The 21,059-nt window shown below is 37.0% G+C and overlaps 1 protein-coding gene across 6 annotated transcripts in view; it reads right to left on the reverse strand.

The window, feature by feature from the left end:
• Positions 1-21,059, reverse strand: part of KHDRBS2 (KH RNA binding domain containing, signal transduction associated 2) — a 365,578-nt gene that overhangs the window by 122,726 nt on the left and 221,793 nt on the right. For all 6 annotated transcript variants that reach the window (XR_007902822.1, XR_007902821.1, XR_007902820.1 and 3 more), the window contains exons 5-6: positions 19,614-19,741; positions 16,423-16,618 (exon numbers count right to left, since the gene is read on the reverse strand). Coding sequence is in view for 2 of the 6 variants with exons in the window: in XM_051777880.1 (XP_051633840.1) it covers positions 16,423-16,618; positions 19,614-19,741 (324 nt within the window). In the remaining 4 variants the exon portion in view is untranslated. The remainder of the gene's footprint in view (positions 1-16,422; positions 16,619-19,613; positions 19,742-21,059) is intronic.

A 21,059-nucleotide genomic window follows, 5' to 3' on the forward strand; every position in this document is an offset into this window, starting at 1 on the left:
TTTCAACCAAGCATTCTTCCAAAATGAATTCCTTAAGGACTGGACCCTGATACATACCAATAGCAGTGAGCTTTCACTTACCCTTTCCACTTTTGGCCCCTGGTCAACACTTTGTTAGAATGTATGTGTCTTGGTCCAGGCTTTGCTTTGATGCATGTTTGCAAAGTGCCTACTATACACTTAGTGACATATAAATAATGCAGAGTGACTAGAGTGTTAATTCTATGGGTTTGGACAGGTAACCAAGAGAACGCAATATGAAAGGTCTCTTTGTATTTTGGCTTTTTTTTCTCTTCACTGTAGACTCCTTTGATACTAACAGCTATTTTTAGAATCTCTTATATACCTTGCTGAAAAAGTCTCATCTGGTAAGATGAATGTGCTTTTTAATGCCACATTCACTATGACAGTGATGACATACTGCCTACAAACTGCAGCTTGCAGACACTAGTCAGGGATTCAGAAGAGATCTCTGTATCTTATCACTTCTCAAAACTTAGATCAAAGATATAAAAAATAAGATATGCCAAAAGAGGCACCATCTATAAATTACAGTAGAAAGCTTCTGGTTGACAACAGAGGAGATAAAACAAAAATATGAAGAATAGACAACATGGTGTTGGAGCACACTGAATTTTCTGTCCCACTCTCAACAAGAAGTGGCTTTTTAGTAAAGTACTTCAGCAGTACCAAGAATGAATCCAGGTCAAGCAGATCAAAAGTATCAGTATCCACATAGTAGTGTGTTGCATGAATCAGGAATATTTATAGGGGATGACTAGAACAAAAGCAACCCTTGTATTTTTTGTCAGAAATCCACAGTGAAGGATAGGTTGTATGGTAGCAGTAAGCCTGAAAAGAATAAGGAGTATAGTTCTCAGTTTCTGTTTTGCCTTTTTAAAAAAAATGTATTATGGATACAAAATTATTCATATTGTAGTTATTTCACCCAAAAAGAAAATCTGTATGCTTAATATAAGCACATTTTTAAAATAGTCAGTCATTATGCTAATAACTTTCATGTGCAGAGTATATGACTCACAGAAAGTGCAGGTGCACAGGAAGCACCTCAGTGATTAGACAATATTAAGACAAGTGTGAATAAGGGCCTGAATATATTTTCATTCCATTCCCACCTACTTCATGTACAACAATTTTTATTAAAACCCTATCTTTCTCAAAATGAAAGTTCAATACAATTGATACTTCTGTAAAAACTTCTTGTGGATTTGTTAAAGAGTATTACAAATGCATCTAATAGTCTTGCACATCCCATTTCTATACATCAGTATACTCTGGCTAGGTCTAAGAGATAACGTCATAGTTTCTGATCTCCCCCAACTATGCATTCACTATTCACCTAAACAGAATGAGAGCACAGGCCTGAACACCACTATGCAATGCCATGATGTGGCACATCTGCATAGAGGTATCGGTTCTTCACAAAATCTGACTAGTGCCACATGTAATCTCAAAGTCCTCATTCCTCTGCACACATTACATCTCTCTAGATGAGAGCCTTTGAGCTGATGATTTTCTTCTTCCAGATGCTGCCTGGACTGAAAAATTTCAAAGACCTTCTACTGATCAGAGGCTGGCTGAAAACTTCCATTCAGAAAGAACTGAACTTTCCATAAGGAATTAAAGCTTCTAGCATCAACACACAATAATGTCATGTCTTTCAGGCAGGGTCTGGTATTGCAGTTGTAAACCACATGAAGATTGCTTTGTTCCTGAGACAGAAACTCCTCAAGGATGAGTCAGAGATGATGGAGTGAGTTCCAGTATGAAGCTGTCACAACTTAAATCTTCCTCCCTTCTTACTGCAATGAAAACTTACTAATTTCTTTAAACATACACAAGTTCTCAATCAGATACAACTACTTCAAATTATGTTCATCCTTCACGGAAAGGACATATCTAAAAGAATTAGCCTCATTAAATGTGTTCGCTTACAGCGCTCAGTCCCCATGCTGATGACACATGCTAAGGACCAGCATATCACTACAGGAAATTCCTTCACATAATAGAAACTCTTCAGAGAACAATGTATGTTTGTGTCTCATATCTGTAAGCTATCTAAACAAATTTGGAAACTTAGATAAACACAAATCAATAAAATCATAACACTTCACAGTTGAGGATGGCTGGAACTCTTTGGTTCTCCATATCTTAGTAAAAATTACTGTAAATATTTTAAAAATTTAATTAAAACCCCTAACATTTCTTTTCCAAGCTGTTTATGGGCATTTGTCAGTTCCTATTTATTTACTTCGAAATGGATCTGATACATTATTTTGTTCTAGATTAGTACCTACAGTACCTTACAATATCTAGTTTAATAGGATTGTTAGTCTTATACCTAAAGCATGACATTCTAAAGCACATCATCATTTTATCATTAAGGAAAGAAATGACAGTCATGTTCTGAAATGACCATTAATGTGAGGTTGACTCAGTTATCTCCAAAGGATGACTTTATAGCTTCGAGAACTGACAGATTGTTATGTCTTAAAATTCATGCAAGGTACAGTATTGCAGCTGTAAATCACAAGGGCAACTCAGACAGTGGCCAGCATCCTTTGGAATACTCTTTACATTCCTGTTTTGATCAATAAGCGTCTTAGTTGAAAGATTACATATGATGAGTTTTTTCCTCCAGGACTGGTAAAGAATAGCTCCTGTGTCTTTGACAGCTGCTTACTAAAATTTAAACAAGGCTTTTTGTTGGGCATTTATCTGTACCTGTACTCCTCCAAGGACTATAAAGGACAAGCAACTCTAATCCAAAGAGTCAATTAGTCTTTTGTGATTTGATTTAGGCATGTTTAAATCCAAACGGCTAATCGAAAATCCTGGAAGCAACTGTATCAATTAAAATAGATAAATCAAGTCATAACAGCTGGATTGTACAACATTTCAGCAATTATTACATTTTCTTCTTTGTCTGACAGAGACACCCTGCTCTTGTTAACTGAGTTTGTTTAAAAATCTTGTTGAAAAAGCAGGTTGCACCACAGTCCTGGGGAAAGTCCTTTCCTGCTTGGCACACACTGAAATGTTACTTTGAAGTTTATGGTTTCCACTGCAGCCTCAGTATATGTGGAGTAAAAGACTACAGCAACACATTTGAGATCCCCCCCTTCTCTTGACCTCTAGCTGACTACCAGAGTAAGATCAGCAACATCTTGGAGCTTCATCTCATTGTCTAATTCCATCTGTGGAAAACATGCATCTGCTTTATATTAATTAGTTATTGACTACATCAGGCTTGAAAATTGTTACTGCTACTCCAAGATGTTAAGGTTTTTAAGCCTATCACTGAGAAGAATAAGATGACACAGTAACATTTTTGATCAGAAATATCTCAGGGGACCACAGCTTGTTTCAGCCCACCTGCAGCAATTTTCTTGGAAATAGCTAGATGTACAACTGTTCCCATTTTTCTTATTTTTCAGAATAGTCATTCTGGATTTACAGTGATTCATTTGTGGATTTTTGACTTATTACATTGCTTACACTTCTGAATTCTGCTCAGGAGATGGAATACAGACTTACACAACAACCTGTCAACACAAAATGCTGACTATCCTTATCTCCAAAAGCCCAATATATAATATATATAAATATAAATATTTACTTCGCAATCCTAAGGACTATGATGATTAGACAATAACCCTGAGAATCCTGCTGGTTTGTGAATTTGGTGTTCATTCTCTTTGCCTCTATATTGTCTTCCTCTCAGTGGATGAAGAAGGGCACAGCGACACTTGGTCTATTTTCAGTGTTTTTTATGTTAACTTTCAGAAATTTTTTTTTCCTTAATAGGAAACCATAAGGCAATCATAAAATTCTAGGCTGCATCAGGCAGACTTCAGAAAATAAATAAACATCAGGTTCATAATGCTTTGAACTTAGAAACAAACTATATCCTTGGATTTTTCATTTTATTTTCCTATGAATGTCAGCAAATCTCAGGACAGTTCAAGAAGACAACCTACAGTAATAAAACTCACAGTGTAAAATGAACAAGCACTTTCAGCAGAGCTAAGTATTCTTTACCAAAAAAATTATAATGTCAGCATGCATCATTTTGAAAGGATGGAAAAGACATGAATAATACCTAAAGGTAATTTCCTTCCCAAAATGATCTTCTAGTTTTATATCATAAGCTACTCAACATCTAAGTCATACAAATCTGTACACTCATACTTACTGTGGCAACAGAGATACACAGCTTTAAAGGAAATATTCAATGAGATTATCCCCCAACTAGAGAGGTAAAAGCTTCCTGTTACTCATGCTGGGAAGTTTATTTTAACAGCTTTTAGCTTTTATTCATTACTTCTGCTCTACAGAATGTTAAACAGTTTCTCAGACTGTATTGAGTGACCTGTTTGCTTATCCCCAAATATTCTGATCAAGGATGGATGAGTTGGCATTTTCCAAACAGAGTGGAAGCTTAGTTCTTTGTAAAAATTCCCCCCCTCCAACACAAACAACAAACGACTGTGTACTCTGTATACAACTCGAATGAGGTCTTGAAGAAAGCAAGCAGATCCTTTAGAAGTCTTTTCTTTCAAAATTGAATTTCACCTCAACAACGTCCTCATTCAGTCAAAGACTATCAAAACAGTATTGCCTCCTTACCACACTGCAGTCTGCTTTGCTCCTAGGAAGGTCATAGACTCGTCAAAACAGATATGAAGGATTTTTTCTTTAAAAAGCTAAAATAATCTCCCCCACGCCCCATAAGTTTTCTACAAAAAAATGGGAGGTAAAAAAATAAGCTAAGTTATTTAGAAGTTAAATCCTGTGATTTAAGGAATTAGATGCCTGCTTTGTTAGCAAATTTTGTGTGATTTAGGATCTTACATTTCTGGATCATGGATAAACAAAGGAAACATACTGGAACTAATGACATCCAAGATGGATGTACTTTTTTGAAAGATGTACAGCAAAACTTAAGCAACTAAGAATGGTACCCATAGTACTGTACTGTTTAGTACCCTTTAGTTGTCCTCTTTTCCAAGAGGTGAAAAAAGAGCATTGCATAAACCTCGTTCCTCTCCAAGATTTGGGTGCCATTGTTTGGGTTGCAGGAAGGCAAGTCCTGCTCTCAGAACTGAGACCTCTCTAATGACAAGGTGTGCACATTACTTCTGTAGAAATTCTGCAAGAGGTCGAGTCTTTCTTTTAAAAAGAACCTAGAAGAGCAGAATAAAAGTAGCCCTTTCACTCTTTTTTTAATTCAGGATTTCATCAACCCAAGATGTGAGAAACCGACTTGCAGTTTTTCCTCGACTTCATTCCTGATGCTCCCTACTCAAGTGGATATCATAACACTGAGCTGCAACAAATTCTGCCCAAGGAAAACATCTCACTTTCCTTCATATTGCACTGTTCATGGAAACAGAAATAGTGCACATAATGGAAGGTTGTCAAGCATTGGAACAGGTTGCCCAGGGAAGTGGCGGAGTGACCACCCCCGGAAGCACTCAAGAAACGATTGAACATGTTGCTAAGTGCTACGGTTTAGTTGACAAGGTGGTGTTTGATCAAAGATTGGACTTGACGATCCTGGAGGTCTTTTCCAATCTTAATAATTCCATGATTCTATGCTTCTAATCACTGATTCAGCCATACAGTTCTTGGCTACAGGAACAACTGATATAGTAACTTGACTTGTAATTATACATCACAATTAGGCACAATAAGACTATGGAAATACAAGACAAATCTCTTGCATGGGAGATTTTTTACCCCTTAAAAAATAACAATTGAAACCTGAGTGAAATGAATAAAACTCAATGAAAATTACTTTTTTTCCCCCTGCTTATGTTATGTTTAGCACATAAAAGCCACTTCTGATGCTTTTTCCAAAATGGCAACGTATAATAGGCACCTCAAGAGTAATAAGTTAGAAAAGATCCAAATGGTTTTTTCCATTTATTTGTTTAGGGTATTTGCATGAAGGGTGCTCTTGCAAGAAAGTGAAACGGCTATTCAAGAAAAGTGAAAAATGACCAAAGTTTTGTTGCTTCTAATTTATTTGGTAGATGCACTCAGGCTCAACAATTGCGTTTCAGTGATTCTCTGGTTTTTTTTCTTTTTTCTTTTTTCTCTGAGCTACAGTGTCCACATTTAAATTTGGCAAAATTCAACTTGCAATGAAACACAGGTCCCTTCTGCATCTCCTCTACAGCCTGATTTACACAAACTCGATTTATTTTTATTTGTTTATAATACCTTTTCTTTATTTGCATACCATCTAGGTAACTGATGCAGTTTCATCACAATACTTGGAAATCCCAATTTCCAAAATTAATTTTCATTTATATACATTTATTCTTTTATTGCTGTTTATAGCTAAATAAAATTAAAATAACCTGTTAAGCTTTCACATGTCTTCACAATTTTGGCAAGAAAAGTAAAGCAAAGCAAATCAAACCTGGTTCTGAAGCCACTTTTTGCAATGACATGCAAATAGGTAATAGAAAGGGAATGATCTATTCTTAAAATAAGATTTGTTTTAAAAGAAACAAGCATACATTTTAATTCTGCATGTCAGCTATATTGTGCAAGCACTTTTTTGTCTAAAAAGTAGAATGATTGATGGCAACTGGTTGGTAAAATGGAAAGAAATACAGTTTGAATTTCAAAGTCTTTACTTTTAAGAACATTATAAAGAACTCCCAGCTGCAGCATGAGTGAGGATTGGTATAACCCTCTAAAGTCCTAATAAATATAAGTGCATAGGCTACATGTGATTGTAGAGATCCAATGCTGAACAAAATGGTACAGCATCAGACTTTGACAATTTATTTATAAAATACCCAAATGTGCGAAGTTCAAAACTTGCTCATTTTACAGTTTAGCCCTCAGAAAGATTAATAAGTAGTGTTAATAATGTAATTTTTTGAGATTTTTTGGGGAGCAAAAAACCCAAAAAAACAACTAAGAAAAGAAACTAGAAAAACCTGTGTGATCCTGTGATTCTAATACATAGCAAAAGAAACTAAAATATTAAAATACTTCAGTATAGTATTTTATATATTGCCCCCAAATAAGACTCACTTTTGGAATATCTGTTGGTTTTTTTTTCACTTCAGCTTTCTAAAAATTTGGATGTCTGAAGCTGCAAGGCTGTACAGTTAGACACTAATCAGGGACTGGAAGGTGCAAATAAAAGATAACAGAATATGGGGTTTCTAACCTTTAAGTTGCTGTGTCCCCACTCAGACTTAAATAATTCGCATCTGACAGACATTCCGTGATCAAAAGAATTTGTGTTAGTATATTATCTAATGGTTTGTTAATATTTTCAGTACAGAAACTCACTAATTGGCCCAGAAAGAGTTGGAGGACAGTGTGAACACCAAGGCTACAGCTAAAGCACCTTGTTAGGGACTGATATGTAATGTTATGTACTACACTTGAACGGATATATTGATTTTAAGAGATATTTAAACGCAGTTTTATGTCATTGCATAGGGTAGTACAGGGGCATGTTTGTGTCCTTGGGATAATAATGTGTTCTCATGATCCTAATTTAAATGAAGTATTTACTTATCTAATTTCACTGAAAAAAAATATTGCACTCTTTATGATTTCAGATGTGGCACTCCACAGATTTTTACACCATAACAAGAGCTACAGAACAACAGCAAGTAGTCAAAGAGAGCTATTAGCTGTCTGTGAGTAACAGCACTTAAAAAGATTGTAGAAGCTATTAAAATGCAGGTAACCATAATTTCATCAGGAAAAAAACAGGTCTGTATGGCGAAAGAAAATTCTTCATCTCTAGTCTTCTACTTTATTGTCCTGGAGCTATTATACTGCATCTCCCTCTTCTAGTGATTGCTGCACTCTCTTAGAGCCCCCTAGGTCAAACTCAAGGTACTGTGTTTCATAACAAGAATAATTTTTACAGCATTTTTTTGCTACAGTTTAAAGAGGTACATTGTCTGCACCTTTGATAAAATGTAACTGACCAGATTATTTTAAAAATGAACATATTTGAGAACTACATTGACCTCTCTATTTGACAGTGGTATTCATATGAATAGCAACCCTAACTTGAACCCTAACCAAAAGGAAAAGTATACTTCACCGAGGCCATCTGATTGCACAAGTAAAACTATTCTTTTAACTTATTCCTTTAAGATACTTGCTAGTATCATTTTCCTTTCTATATTTACATTTTCCCCCAACATTGTATTATTAGGAAAGACAATATATGCTTTATATTTTATTTCTCTAATCCGTCAGACTGATTCCTTACACAGTTACTTATGCACATTGTTGGCTGCAGAGGAGCTCTGTGCAGTATCAGGTTGTTATAAACAGATGGGCTGGAAGAAACGGACCATATTTTTCTGTGATGTAGCTACAGATAGTAATCTATATGCATATCCGTAACAGAACGTAAGCCGTATCTCTATACCCAAGCAAAGATTTACTGGAAATACTAAGACAGCTGGAGAGTCATAAACCTCCTCCTTCCAAGAGCAATAGATAACAGGACACACGTGCTGCCTCTGGGGAAGCAATTGCTGCCATGTGTCTGCAGATATGCTATATCCAAGGCACAGCTCGAGTCAGCTTGTCTATAACAATATACACACAGGGTATATATATGTTCCTAGGTACATGAAAATATAGGCTCACATGTATATTTGAGCCTTCCTTAACTACTCAAAAAGAACAGCCTTGTTTCTGGACAGGTGCTTCTGTGCCCAACACGTGAGATAATTCATCTAACACAAACCTTTTCTTCCTATGCATGACTGAAATTCAGAGTTGCACATGTAACGAACACAGTAAGAGAAAAAGGATTACAGGCATGTAAGACTACTTTTCAGACATTTTATTTTACCAAACACATATCCTCTTCTTAAATTATCCAGAGTAAGCAATAAGCAATGGATATAGGCAACTGGCAAAAAGGCCCATCAGCCAGTGAATGAAACTGAACCATGCTCTAATATTTATATTGTATTTTAACTGCAACTGTTAAATACGTATCTCTGAAGTTTCATGCAGAAGTATTTTTTGCAGATACCAATGTCACAAATGTACCAGAGAAGAATATAGATGAATTCTGACGAAAGATTCTTACAACAGGAAGTAATTTTTAAATGCATACCCTTAGAGTTCCTGTAAACCTAAAACAGTATTTTGGGACAAACTATAAAAGTTCTCAATTAACACGAAACTGTTCATTTTACTACATTAATCAAGTTCAAATGAAAATTCTTAATAAATAACGATAATACAAAAACTTTAAGTTCTCTATCATCTGCACATGAAATCTACTGATATAAAGAGCACTCTATATCTGCTATAACAAAAAGTCACTAACTTGAGTTCATCAAAGGGCTAGACTGAAAAACACAAGTATGACTGGTATGATGGAGGCAAGGCTGGTGTGATGATGTCAAGTACCATGGCATCTTATCACCCCGAGCTTTTCCAAAACAGAGCCTAAGGCTTCTGTAATTGGCACAGCTGAAGTCTCTGTGCTAACCAGTCTTACCACTGAGTGCCTACATGTCTGTCTCCCTGGGAACTGATGAACCTTGCAGCCTAAAATTATTACCTTTTTAGTTCCTTGCTAGACTAAATGTGGTTAAGAAACTTAGAAAAGTGAAAGAGAAAACCCAAGGCTTCCATCTGAGTTGAACTCACACTCTCAAGATCTCTAATGAAATTGGACTTGTCCCAAGTCTTGATATATGAGTTAGTTAACACACACACACAAAAAAAAAGGATAACATGGGTGGAGATACAGTCACATGATGTTTAGCCAGCAAATGCCTACAGGGTTATTTTGTACCAACCAAGACTGTCCTCTATCAGATAAATAGCCAAGTGACAACTTGTGAGAGATCCAGGTGATAGCAGACAAGTATTTTTGGGATCAGGCTCCTGAAAAATTACATTTGTTTAATGATCAAATGCTGCACTGCATGATGCAGACAAATTTGGCTCTATGGAAACACTCCATATATTTTTTATGTAGGAACTTAAGAATATAACTGCATACACTATGAATATTTAAGGACCATATGCAGGCTGGATCATCAGTTGAGAGATGCCCTTCACTTAGATCTCTATATAACAAATATAAATATTTATTAGATTGTACTTGTACTAACATCGTGTATAATACTAAAACTTGAATAGCTGCATCAGCATTTTCTTTTATACTCTGTCTAGAATAGAAAACAATTTTGAACTGAAAACTTGGTAACTAACGTCAACGAGAGAATTATTTTTGCCAAGCAAGGGCACCTTGCAGGGGATGACAGAAGAATTTATCCTGCACAAAATCTTTCTGCAACATTTATAATAAGATGTTAGAGTTTTAGGTATTTTGTTAGTGAAGTTTAGCCCATTGTATAGCAATGATTATGAAAATCAGATCAAAACAAATCAAATCAAGAAGATACAATAAAGTCTGCTTTAGAACACATTGTAAGTTTGTGAGAAATTCATAGCAGTGATGAGTTTGAAAGCAGTGTTCACATTTATTGCTTCATTGCTCTCAGAACAGTTCCTCTGGTTTCACAAAGAAAGACATTTATTCAGATTAACATCTTTAAGAACAAGATCCAAACTACGGTTTGCACAGGTAAGCAAAAAACTCTAGAACTGCAGGTTCCCAGATACTGAAGATTTAGTGCTGACTCTGGATTTTGCTCTTAGAAAAACATGAAAAAGTTGCCTTTACTTTAACTCTGTATTTATGTTGCTGGATTTTTTCCTATATATATTTATATTTTTAACAGACCAAATCCTCCAAAATCTGAATAAATCCACTCTACCTTCACCAGACCGCCATTCACAGCTTCCTTCTAAACCTCAGTAGGGTCTATCAGATAATATAAACATTATCCTGTTTATCGCTATTATACTGAAAATAAAATTTGATTTTTCAAGTCACAGCAGATGCAAGCTGAATGGAGCTTAGCTCTTTTTCTAAATGTCTTGGGCATAAATAGGTAATCAATCATATTTAATCAATATGTTGTTCAGCCATGCAGATTCCCATGTCTGTAATTCCAGCTTTATTCTAATGCTCTTTAGTCTCAGTACATTCTTCATTGATTTTTTCTTCTCACCCAAAAGAGGCACAGAAATTAATAAGTGGTACATCTTAAAACTTAGAAATACCTATTTAGATATTAATATATATATATATATATATATATTTTCCCCTGTTACCTACCATTATATCCAATATATTTCACTATTTTAAGGTTTGGAACAACTCTTCTTAGTTGTCCAGGCCCCACTCTCATTGACAATATCCTACTGTGATTATAGGAATGGGCCTCAAAAGTAGCAGAATCCAGCACCAATTGCTCACTTTAACATACTTATGAAAGCAGTAGTAACACAGGCACAAATATGCCATGAAGAGGAAGTGCAGGTCTGTATACACAGTTTCCATCTACATTTAGAAGTGGCAGAACAGATCTAATAGCCCAAGAATTCCCATTTAAAATATAAAACAAAGCCTCCACAACTGCAATTTTGGGGATCGCAGTCACATATAAATGTTGATTATATATTTTAAAAATCTTAAAGTGTGACAAAACGCCTCCTATTGTCAGTCTTTTAATTGTCTAGGTTGGCACTAAATAAGCATAAGCATAGTTGTTTCGGTTTGTTTGAAAACTATTGAAAAATGTAAATAACCATTGATCTTAGAATAAATAGTTGAATGTGACATTTGCTTTTGTTTCAAACAGCTTGAAGTGAGAGGAAGAATAGCACGACATTAAAAACACAATCTATCTTATTGTGTGGTTCTTTTCCAGTGACTTTTTAAAAACATTGTTCTTATTCCAGAAGATAACAAGAAGCTGTGTTTGGCTGGTTTGATCAGTGAAATGAGAGGCAAGAGAGAATATTTGCTTTTAAAATTGCTCTTTAATCTGGTTGTCCTAGACCCAAGAGCTGTATCAGCCTCACAGAGTCTTTTTAGACTGGCTTATTTCTTGCAAACAAATTATATATTTCTTTGTAAATGCAAGAAGCTCATCTAAGCATTCATATTAAAATTAGTGGCTTTCTGTGCAAAAGTTTCCTTCCTTATCCAGGAGTAAAAATGCAAGTGGAGGTAAAATAAAAAAACAATGTGCATTTTAGTCACAAATGTGTTCTGTTTTGGTAACTCTTTGCATCTGGTCTAAGGGAACAAGTGATAAGTCACTTCAAGACTCACATTAGACCCCTTAGCAAGGCTCACCGCAGCTCTTAAAAAAATGTAAAAAACCAATAACACTGCACAACTTATCAGTAGCTTCTGATTCAGAAGGAACAAATACAGATCCAGAGTCAAATGCGGTCCAAAAAAGGATCTGAAATCAACAGTGTTTTTGGCTTAGATCTAGGTTAAGCACCCTTCAAATATTTAGCTTTAATCCCGAGTGGAAAAGTCTGGACACTCTGATTAAAATATACTGTATGGAACACTGGCTTTGCCCAGAAAAGTTGCCCCATCCCTACAAGTTCAAGGCCAGGCTGGATGGGGCTTTGAGCAACCTGGTCTAGTGAAAAGGTGTCCCTGCCCATGGCAGCAGGGCTGCAACTAGATTATCTGGTAGGTCCCTTCCAACCCAAACCATTCTATGATTCTATGATTCCATTATTTATTGCCTCAATCGCAGAAGACCTACTCAAGTACTCTCCACTTCTGTATTAATCATGAATCTCAACCTGTCTTGCCTATTGCCTGTTTTGAAAGTTGCCAAGACCTTAGCCTTTAAAAATGCTTATTCTTCTCAAGAGAAGACTGCTGAAGTCTCTCCCCAGTCTGTAACGATAATACCAGTGTTAACTTTCCTTACTATATTTGAGCAGATGTCCAACCAAATCACAGAATCACATAATCATAAAATGGGTCAGGCTGAAAGGGACTAAATGGATCATCTAGGCCAACCTCCCTGCTCAAGTGGGGTCATGCAAGAACACATGGCACAAGATTGTGTCCAGATGGTTCTTGAATACCTCCAGTGAGGGAGACTCCACAATATCTCTGGGCAATCCATTCCAGTGCATTGTCATCCACAAAGAAGTTTGTGGAGGACTGTCTCCTCTGATAGGGATCCCATGCTGGAGCAGGGGAAGGACTCTTCTTCCTGAGCAGTGGCAGGAACAATGTGTGATGAACTGATGACTACAAGCACCATTCCCCGTCTCCCTGCACCGCTGTGGTGGGGGGAGGAGATAGAGCTTGGGACAGAGGGAGTGGTGGGGGGAAGGTATTTTTTAAGACTTATTTTACTTCTCGTTATCCTCCTCTGACTTTGTTGGTAATAAATTCAAGTAATATCCCCAAGCTGAGTCTATTTTGCCCATGACAGTAACCAGTGAGTGACCTTTCCCAGCCCTTAACTCATGAACTTTAAGTTATATTTTCTCTCCCCTGTCCACTTGTGTAGGAGAGTGATAAGAGTAGCTTTGGTGGGTGCCTGACATCCAGCCAGGGTCAACCCATTACAACTGCCTTGTCTCAGTCCATGAGTTTTCTCACTTTTACACTTCTGATTCTTTCCCTGATCCCACTGGGGGGAGTAAGCAACCGTGTGGGGTTTATTTTTTAGCTGGGGTTAAAGCACAACACCAGGTCACAAAGCCAGGACCACCCCTTTTGATCCAAGAAGGTGCATAGTTGCTGTCAGTTACACTCTCCATCCAAATTCACATCAATAAACTGTAAAATGATGAAGGTTCACATAGTAACTGGTTTTTCCCTTTTGCATAAATCTTCTAATGTCAGTACCTCCTCTTCCTGTGGGTAATCTTCTGAAGTTCCTCTAAGATACTATCTAGGCTACACACAATGAAAAGTAAGTTTCAAAAGCAAGTAAAGAAAAAGACATGAGGTGTGTCACTTCCCTCTCAAGCCCTCTTCTTTTCTGAAAGTTGTTCCAAATAATTTTCCCTCCACTTAGGCCTGACATTCAAAATGTTGAACATGAATATATTCACCACAATGACAGGACTTTACTTTTCATTAGACATTTGCTTTTATGAACTCTCAGAAAGGCCTCAGGAAACCTCAAAATATTTATATATTGGATAATCTAAACTTTTAATGGTTATCCAAACTGATTTGAACAGTTAGATGTTTCAAGCTCAAACAGCCAATACAATATCTGATTAGTAGTGCTCAGCAAGTAGATAAAGATTTCTTCTCAGGAAGAGCTGTTCAAACATTTTAAAAAATCTGCTGTAGCCATTCTATTCTATTTATTGAGTTCACTTTCAGCTCCACATTTAAACGACTATATTTCATTAGAGCAAAGAAAATGAAGAATATGGATACTCACAATCAATGACATAATATTCATGCGTACAACTAACCAAACTCGCATATATTAAGTAAAAAATGGTGTGAAAGACTGTAGCCAAAAATTAAAAACATAAACACATAAAGATATTATAATACACTTGTGGGTTGCCTAGAAGTAGAATACAAAGTAAATTGGATAAATCATTCATTACAAATTAGTTTTTCATCTGTAGGATTAAGTGTGAAAGAACAACAGTTATACACGACATTTGTTGCTGGTCAACAAATAGATCCACTTGCTTTTAGTATCCAGTCAGACATATGATTTATTATATGATCTATTTGGGAAGAAAAACTGTGTTGATTACTTCCTGTCAAAATAAAATCATTTTCTCTTAAAATATAATTTACGAATCATATATAGATATATGACCATGAATTTTCCTTGTACCTGCACAGCATTGGAGTTTTAATTATCTCAGTCCATAAGATACCAAAATGATTTAGATTGCATTTAAAAACTTTTATAAAATGAAACGAGATTTTCATTGCAAACTGGTGCATGATAGCAACCCATATATTCCTAGACATCGAATATAGATGTTAAAAGGACACAGGAGATGAAAGGATCTCAAAAACATGTGAATTTGTCCTATAATGCAGTATGTGTTTTGTGGCTATCTAGGAAGGGGAAATAGAAACACAAACACATTTGTTTGGTTTTATTTGATTAATGTATTATAAACTAAAATGACTCTTTTAAGTGTGAATATTTTGTAATTCTAAGAGTGTTAGCATTTCAAAATAATATTGAACTGGCTGAATGCCTTCCTAACCTTGACAATCCTGCCTTAATTTTTCCTTTTGCTTTCCATATATTTACCATCCAGGAAAAGTGTAAGAAATGTTCCCTAACAACTGCTTAATACTCTAGGACATCTACTAATACTGTAAAAGGAAAAAAAAATACTCCATTTATAAGCTTAATCTTACATTACAAGGGTTCTGTTTTGACGTTTTTCACTCATGGATTAGGAAAGTATGTGTATCTGCACAGAAAGGAAGGTCTCATACATTTCAATACTAACAGATAATAATATACTGTCTATCAAGGAAGGGTATACTTTTGAAAGTCTTTTTCTTAGCAGGACTTCTATCTCATTTAATGATGGAAACTGTGTTGAGGTAAATAATACCAGAGTGACTTTTTCCGCCTCCTTTTTTGCTGCTCTTGCTGAGTTGTGACTCTTGGCATCAACAGAATGTGCATCCCTGTTTTGAAATGGCCATGATCTAATCTCTATGCTACAAATACACATGGTTGAGTAAAGCTTTAATAACAAAGATTAATTTCTGTTTCATTTTACTTTCTTCTGTACTAGGAGAACCATTAATTGAATAAAACCGCATCTTCTCCTAGAGACAGGATAGATGGGATGTTCATCTTACTCTTGGACTTGACATAGCTGGAAAAATTCAGACATGCTATTTGATAGTACTTTCTCCTCTATTTGGATATCTGTTGTTATGGTGATAGTTCCAGGTAGAAACATTCATGAGGACTTGAAAGCTTTGATGTGTACAGTACAATTATTTTTAACACCTTATAAGATAAGGTGACAGTACTGCTCCTTGCTAAAGATGCACCATTGTATCAGCCTTCATGAAAGCTACCTGAATTTCTATTTGTTGTGTATCTGTAAAACAATGTTGAATACAAATATGTAATAAAAAGGATTTGGAAGAAGAACATCCCACCCTCATTTTCTCAAAAAGGATATAATTTGTTATTCCTAGGAACTTGCCTACAGTAACAACTGACTTTTAGTACAAAATACAAATTTTATAATATCTGTATTGCTCTTTTGTAACACCCTGAGAACTACCCAGCATGATCTCTTGTATCCAAAACTAAGTTGTAAACAAATCTACAAACTCATATCACCAAGCACAAGATTGCAGACAAGATTGCGTTGCCCAGACTGTTGTTCAACTGCAAGGGGTAAGCACTAGAGACAGAGGAATTATTGGCCTGAAGTATTTAATCTCAGCAGTACCTGATGTTCATCACAGAGCTTGGCTCACACACGTTCTGAATGAAAGCAGTTACTTACATAGTCCTCGTAGGCCTCGTGTGCAGGTGGCGGGGGTGGTCTGTAACCCGGGACAGACGGGGCGCCCCTGGCTCGAGGGGTGGGAACGCCCCTTGCCACTGGTGGCACAGGGAGGGCTCCACGGGTCACTGGCGCTCCTCTGGGTGCTTGGGCACCTCGTCCAGGCAGGGGTGGAGGAATTGCACCCCCACGACCCCTGTGGGGAGCAAACAGGAATGATCACTTTGGTGTGTATGGCAAGAGAGGACATGTGCATGCTACCCCATTTTAAAGGCTCTTACATTCTACTATTTAAAGCATCATATAACTGTGGGATTTTGGCAGTTACAGTGTCAAGCGCTTTCAGGCAATACCTTGGTCAGAACTCCTATTATGGAAAGGTATTATTTTTAAGCCACCCAGTGCCTTTTATACCTGATCCTCTTGTTGCTTGTACTAGTGAAATTCTGAATCATTCTAATTCACAGAGTTGCAGAATTATGCTAAAGTAGTTCTGGAGAATGAAGAAAATGAGGAACTTTTTCTGTTGTTCTCAAACTACTTTACAAGAGCAGCCATCACTCTCATTCTCATGTTTATTAGGGGGCGGGAGAAACAGATTGGCAGAAGATGTTGCAGGACGGCAGAAACTTGCAAGGCAAAGTAGAGGAAGAGTATAAAAGGAGAGCAGTAACTTTCCTTCCTATCTAATTTAGTTCAGCACAAAGAAAAGGCAGCATGGGATTCTGCTTTCCCCTACTGCACAGAGAGAATAGAGCATATAAACAAGCACGGAAAGAGTTTTAGTGTCCTTCTGGCTATTTATGCTATACCTGCCTCACTGTGCTAATTAGTAAGTCAGAAGAAGCTGTTACTGTTTACAAAAAGGTTCTTGTAACTATACCATATAATGAATTAGAAGTGGAGTATATCAGGGAAACAGTCTGGATGGGTTTTGTTTCAGAGCAGCATGCTCCCAAATGTGCTGCCCTTTCTGAAGATCGAGAGTGCCAGATATAACTGTGTGTGACACCCAGATCCAGAGCTGTGGCTCTTTCCCTGCTGAGACAACCAAACACAGAACACTAGCTTGTGATGTTCACTACTTTACTACAAGTTTCAGTAGCCAATTTTAGACTTACACAATCACTGAATGGTTTGAGATGGAAGGTACCTTTGGAGATCCTCTAGTCTAAACACCCTGCCTTGGGCAGGGACATCTTTCACTGGATTGAATTGTGCAAAGACGTGTCCAACTTGACCTTGAACATTTCCAGTGATGGGGTATCTACAACTTCTTTGGGAAATGTGTTCCAGTGTTCCACCACTCTCATTGAAAACAATGTGTTCCGTATGTCCAACCTCTTTCACTTTAAGACTCGTAAAAAGCCTCTCTCTGTCTTATAAGCCCTCTTTACATATATGGAATGGCTGCAATGAGATGTCCCCAGGGCCTTCTCTTCAACATGCTGAACAACCCCATTTTTCCAGCCTAACTTCACAGGAGAGGCACTCCAGTCCTCTGATGATTTTTGTGGCCTTCCTCTGGACCTGCTTCAACATGCCTTTCTTGTGCTGAGGACACCAGAGATGGATGCAGCACTCCAGGTGGGGTCTCACAAGGGCAGAGTAGAAGGGCAGAATCACCACCCTTGACCTGCTGGACATGCTGCTTTTGATGTAGCCCAGGATACGTTTGGTCTTCTGGGCTGAGAGTGCACATTGCTGGAACTTGTCCAGCTTTCCACCTTCCATCCCCAAGTCCTTCTCTGTAGGGCTGCTCCCAATCCCCTCACTCCTCAGTCTGTGCTGACACTGGTGATTACCCACATGCAGGACCTTGCACTTGGCCTTGTTGAACTTTATGAGGTTCACACAAGCCCACTTCTCAAACCTGTACTGGTCCCTCTGGACAGCATCCTTCCATCAAGTGTATCAACCACACTACCATAATTACCATAAATATTTTTTAATAAAATAAAAATTTGTTTTTTAATACCATAAATACCATAAAATAAATACCATAAAATTTGGTTTTTTAATATTCCCCTGGGATTCTTGACTGGAAAATAGGGAAAGCATCCAACATCATAGGATTTGTGCAACTGATTCAATCAGTAGGGTATTTTGCAGGAATTGGGGGCCAGCACTCCACTGATTACCCTTTGAACATAATTTAAAAGCTGCCAGTTTGCTGCAGTGATGTTCTGAACATCATTATTAAGTTCCAGAGATTTTAGCTGTAAGGAAGACTGAGCCCAAAAAGACTTTGAGTGGAAGATGGTCATGAATGGCAACTGTAAAAATTTCTACGTATGTGCATCATACTACTGATAAAAAAAATCCATCCAGGAAGAAATGACAGAAAACATGGTAGACTTCTTTAGGGAAAAAAAACAAACCCAAAGGTCATAGGTAAGATCAGCCTGTTCAACTGCCAAAGAACTCTTATGTCAGCATACCATAAGGTACTTCCATATCCTATTTCCTCCAAAACAAAAGTCAGTTTTTTAGGACCAATCCTGAAATTACCTCTATGGAGAGAAGACTAGAAGTAGCTAGGCAACTTAGATGCCTAAGGCAACAAATTTCTTAAGGATTCACAGTGAAAAATAAGTCTGAAAGAGTGCATTTATATTTTACACTGGCTTTATGAACAAGCAGAGATATCTGTTATCTAGATATGAAAAAATACTTGGAAGAATTCAGGAAACATTCATATACCAATGTTTTTAGATTACGCCAATCAAATTCATGTAAAACCAATGACTAATCAACAAATATGTAATATAATATATATTATTTTTTATATATAAATTGTAATATGTATAAAAAAGTAATTATTTGGCAAATAAAGTTCCATTCAGATTATGTAGTCTTCTCAGACTATACTATTTTTTGGCCAATGATTTTATGCTACTGACCATACCGGTACATTGCTAGCATAACAATATTCTTTCCTAGAAATATCCTTTCATTGGCTTCATAATCTGCTCTCGTTGTTTATTACTTGTATACTATCCACTGTAGTTGTGAACTGTAGACCAGAGAACATGGCACAACACAGATGACACAAGTTATCAAAAGACAAATATTTTGATTTACTGACCAGCATGTGTATGTGATTTTGTTTGGTTTTTTTTTTAACTATGTTTTTTTATTATTGCTTACACTTTCTAAAGCTATTAGCATAATAGCTCATGTTACCACACCTTGAAGGAGCTGCAGGTGGCACACGGATCCCTCTTCCTCGAATGCCCCGTCCACGTGATGAGTCCTCAGAACCATTCAAATACGACAGTTCTCTCAGCTGCTCCTGGCGAATTTCATCATTATAATCCTGAAATGCATAAGGTGAAACTTGCTGAAACTTTGTATTTTGGCTGAGCTGTCAAACCACTCAAATCAGAAATTCCATGGATGGTACTTGGGTGACTTGTTCTGCATTATCATTGGTATGCTGAAAAACTGTACAGTGGGAGTGGACAACTACCTAAAATATGTGGGCAGAAAAATGTATATGGGTAGTGAAGGTGATCATAAAGAGCATGAACATGCAAAATAAAACACACAAGGCATAGAACATGTAAACATAAAGAAATATATCTATAGGCAAAAAGTAAATGGACTTTCACATACAAAAGGTACTATTCTCAAAAAACTTGTAATTAGATAAAAAAATTCATTTTATAAATATTTTATATTTTTGGCAAACTTTCCTGGTTACCTTTATGGACTTAAAACATAAATTCCATCTTATATTGCACCTTAGCATAACTGAATGATTTAATACAATACCAATTAGCATCACTGAATGTAGCCTTCAGTTATTTTGTATATCCTGAAAGGAGCTCTCGCTTTAGGACTCAAGTATTAAATGAAATAAAATAGGCCCTTTCTAAGTCAGCAGGGTATCAACTCCAGCACTGTAACTGATGGCTCAGTAAATATCAGATGAACTTCCTTTTCTTACTGATACAAAACAGAATCACAGACTCACACAATGGTTTGGATTGGAAGGGATCTTAAAGATCTAATGCCAACCTCTCTGACACGGACACCTGCGGAAAAAATCCCTCACTCAGCATCATTTTTGATGAATGAATTCAAGTGGGACAGAGTTTTGTCCAGGAAGAATTCTCTTGTAACTTTATTACTCCATATCTATTTACAGACTCTCTACCGACCCTGGATCTGAGCCAGGAAGATGTTACTTATCTGCACACACACCATAGAGCCACTCTTGTGGCTGCCTTCGGCCACGAAGAACAATCATGCTTCAAGTGGCTTTCCAGTTTGACCTTGCGATTCTTTTCCCATACATACTAATCTTAGCTCTGGCTCTCTCAGGACCATAATATTTTTGCTTTAATATTTTCTTTTTCTTCTATCATCCAGATGGCTGGTGTTGTCTTGTTTAGCTGCTCCTACAGACACCTTGTTGACTTCTTCTTGGAATGCATGTTTGGAAGAGGAGATCCTTGAAATTAATCAGCTCTCTTGGGCCCCTGGCCCTCCAGGTCTCTATCCCACCAAGTAGCTTCCTGAAGAGGCCAAAGTCTGCTCTTCTCAAGTCCAGGGTAGAGCTTGCTGTGCATCCTCCTTGCTGCCCTAAGGAGCAAGATCTTGAACTCTACTATTTCATGGTCACTGCAGCC

This window comes from Manacus candei, unplaced genomic scaffold (genome assembly GCF_025592945.1).
Source record: "Manacus candei isolate 608988 ecotype Guabito, Panama unplaced genomic scaffold, ASM2559294v1 h1tg000011l, whole genome shotgun sequence".
Classification (NCBI taxonomy): domain Eukaryota; kingdom Metazoa; phylum Chordata; class Aves; order Passeriformes; family Pipridae; genus Manacus; species Manacus candei.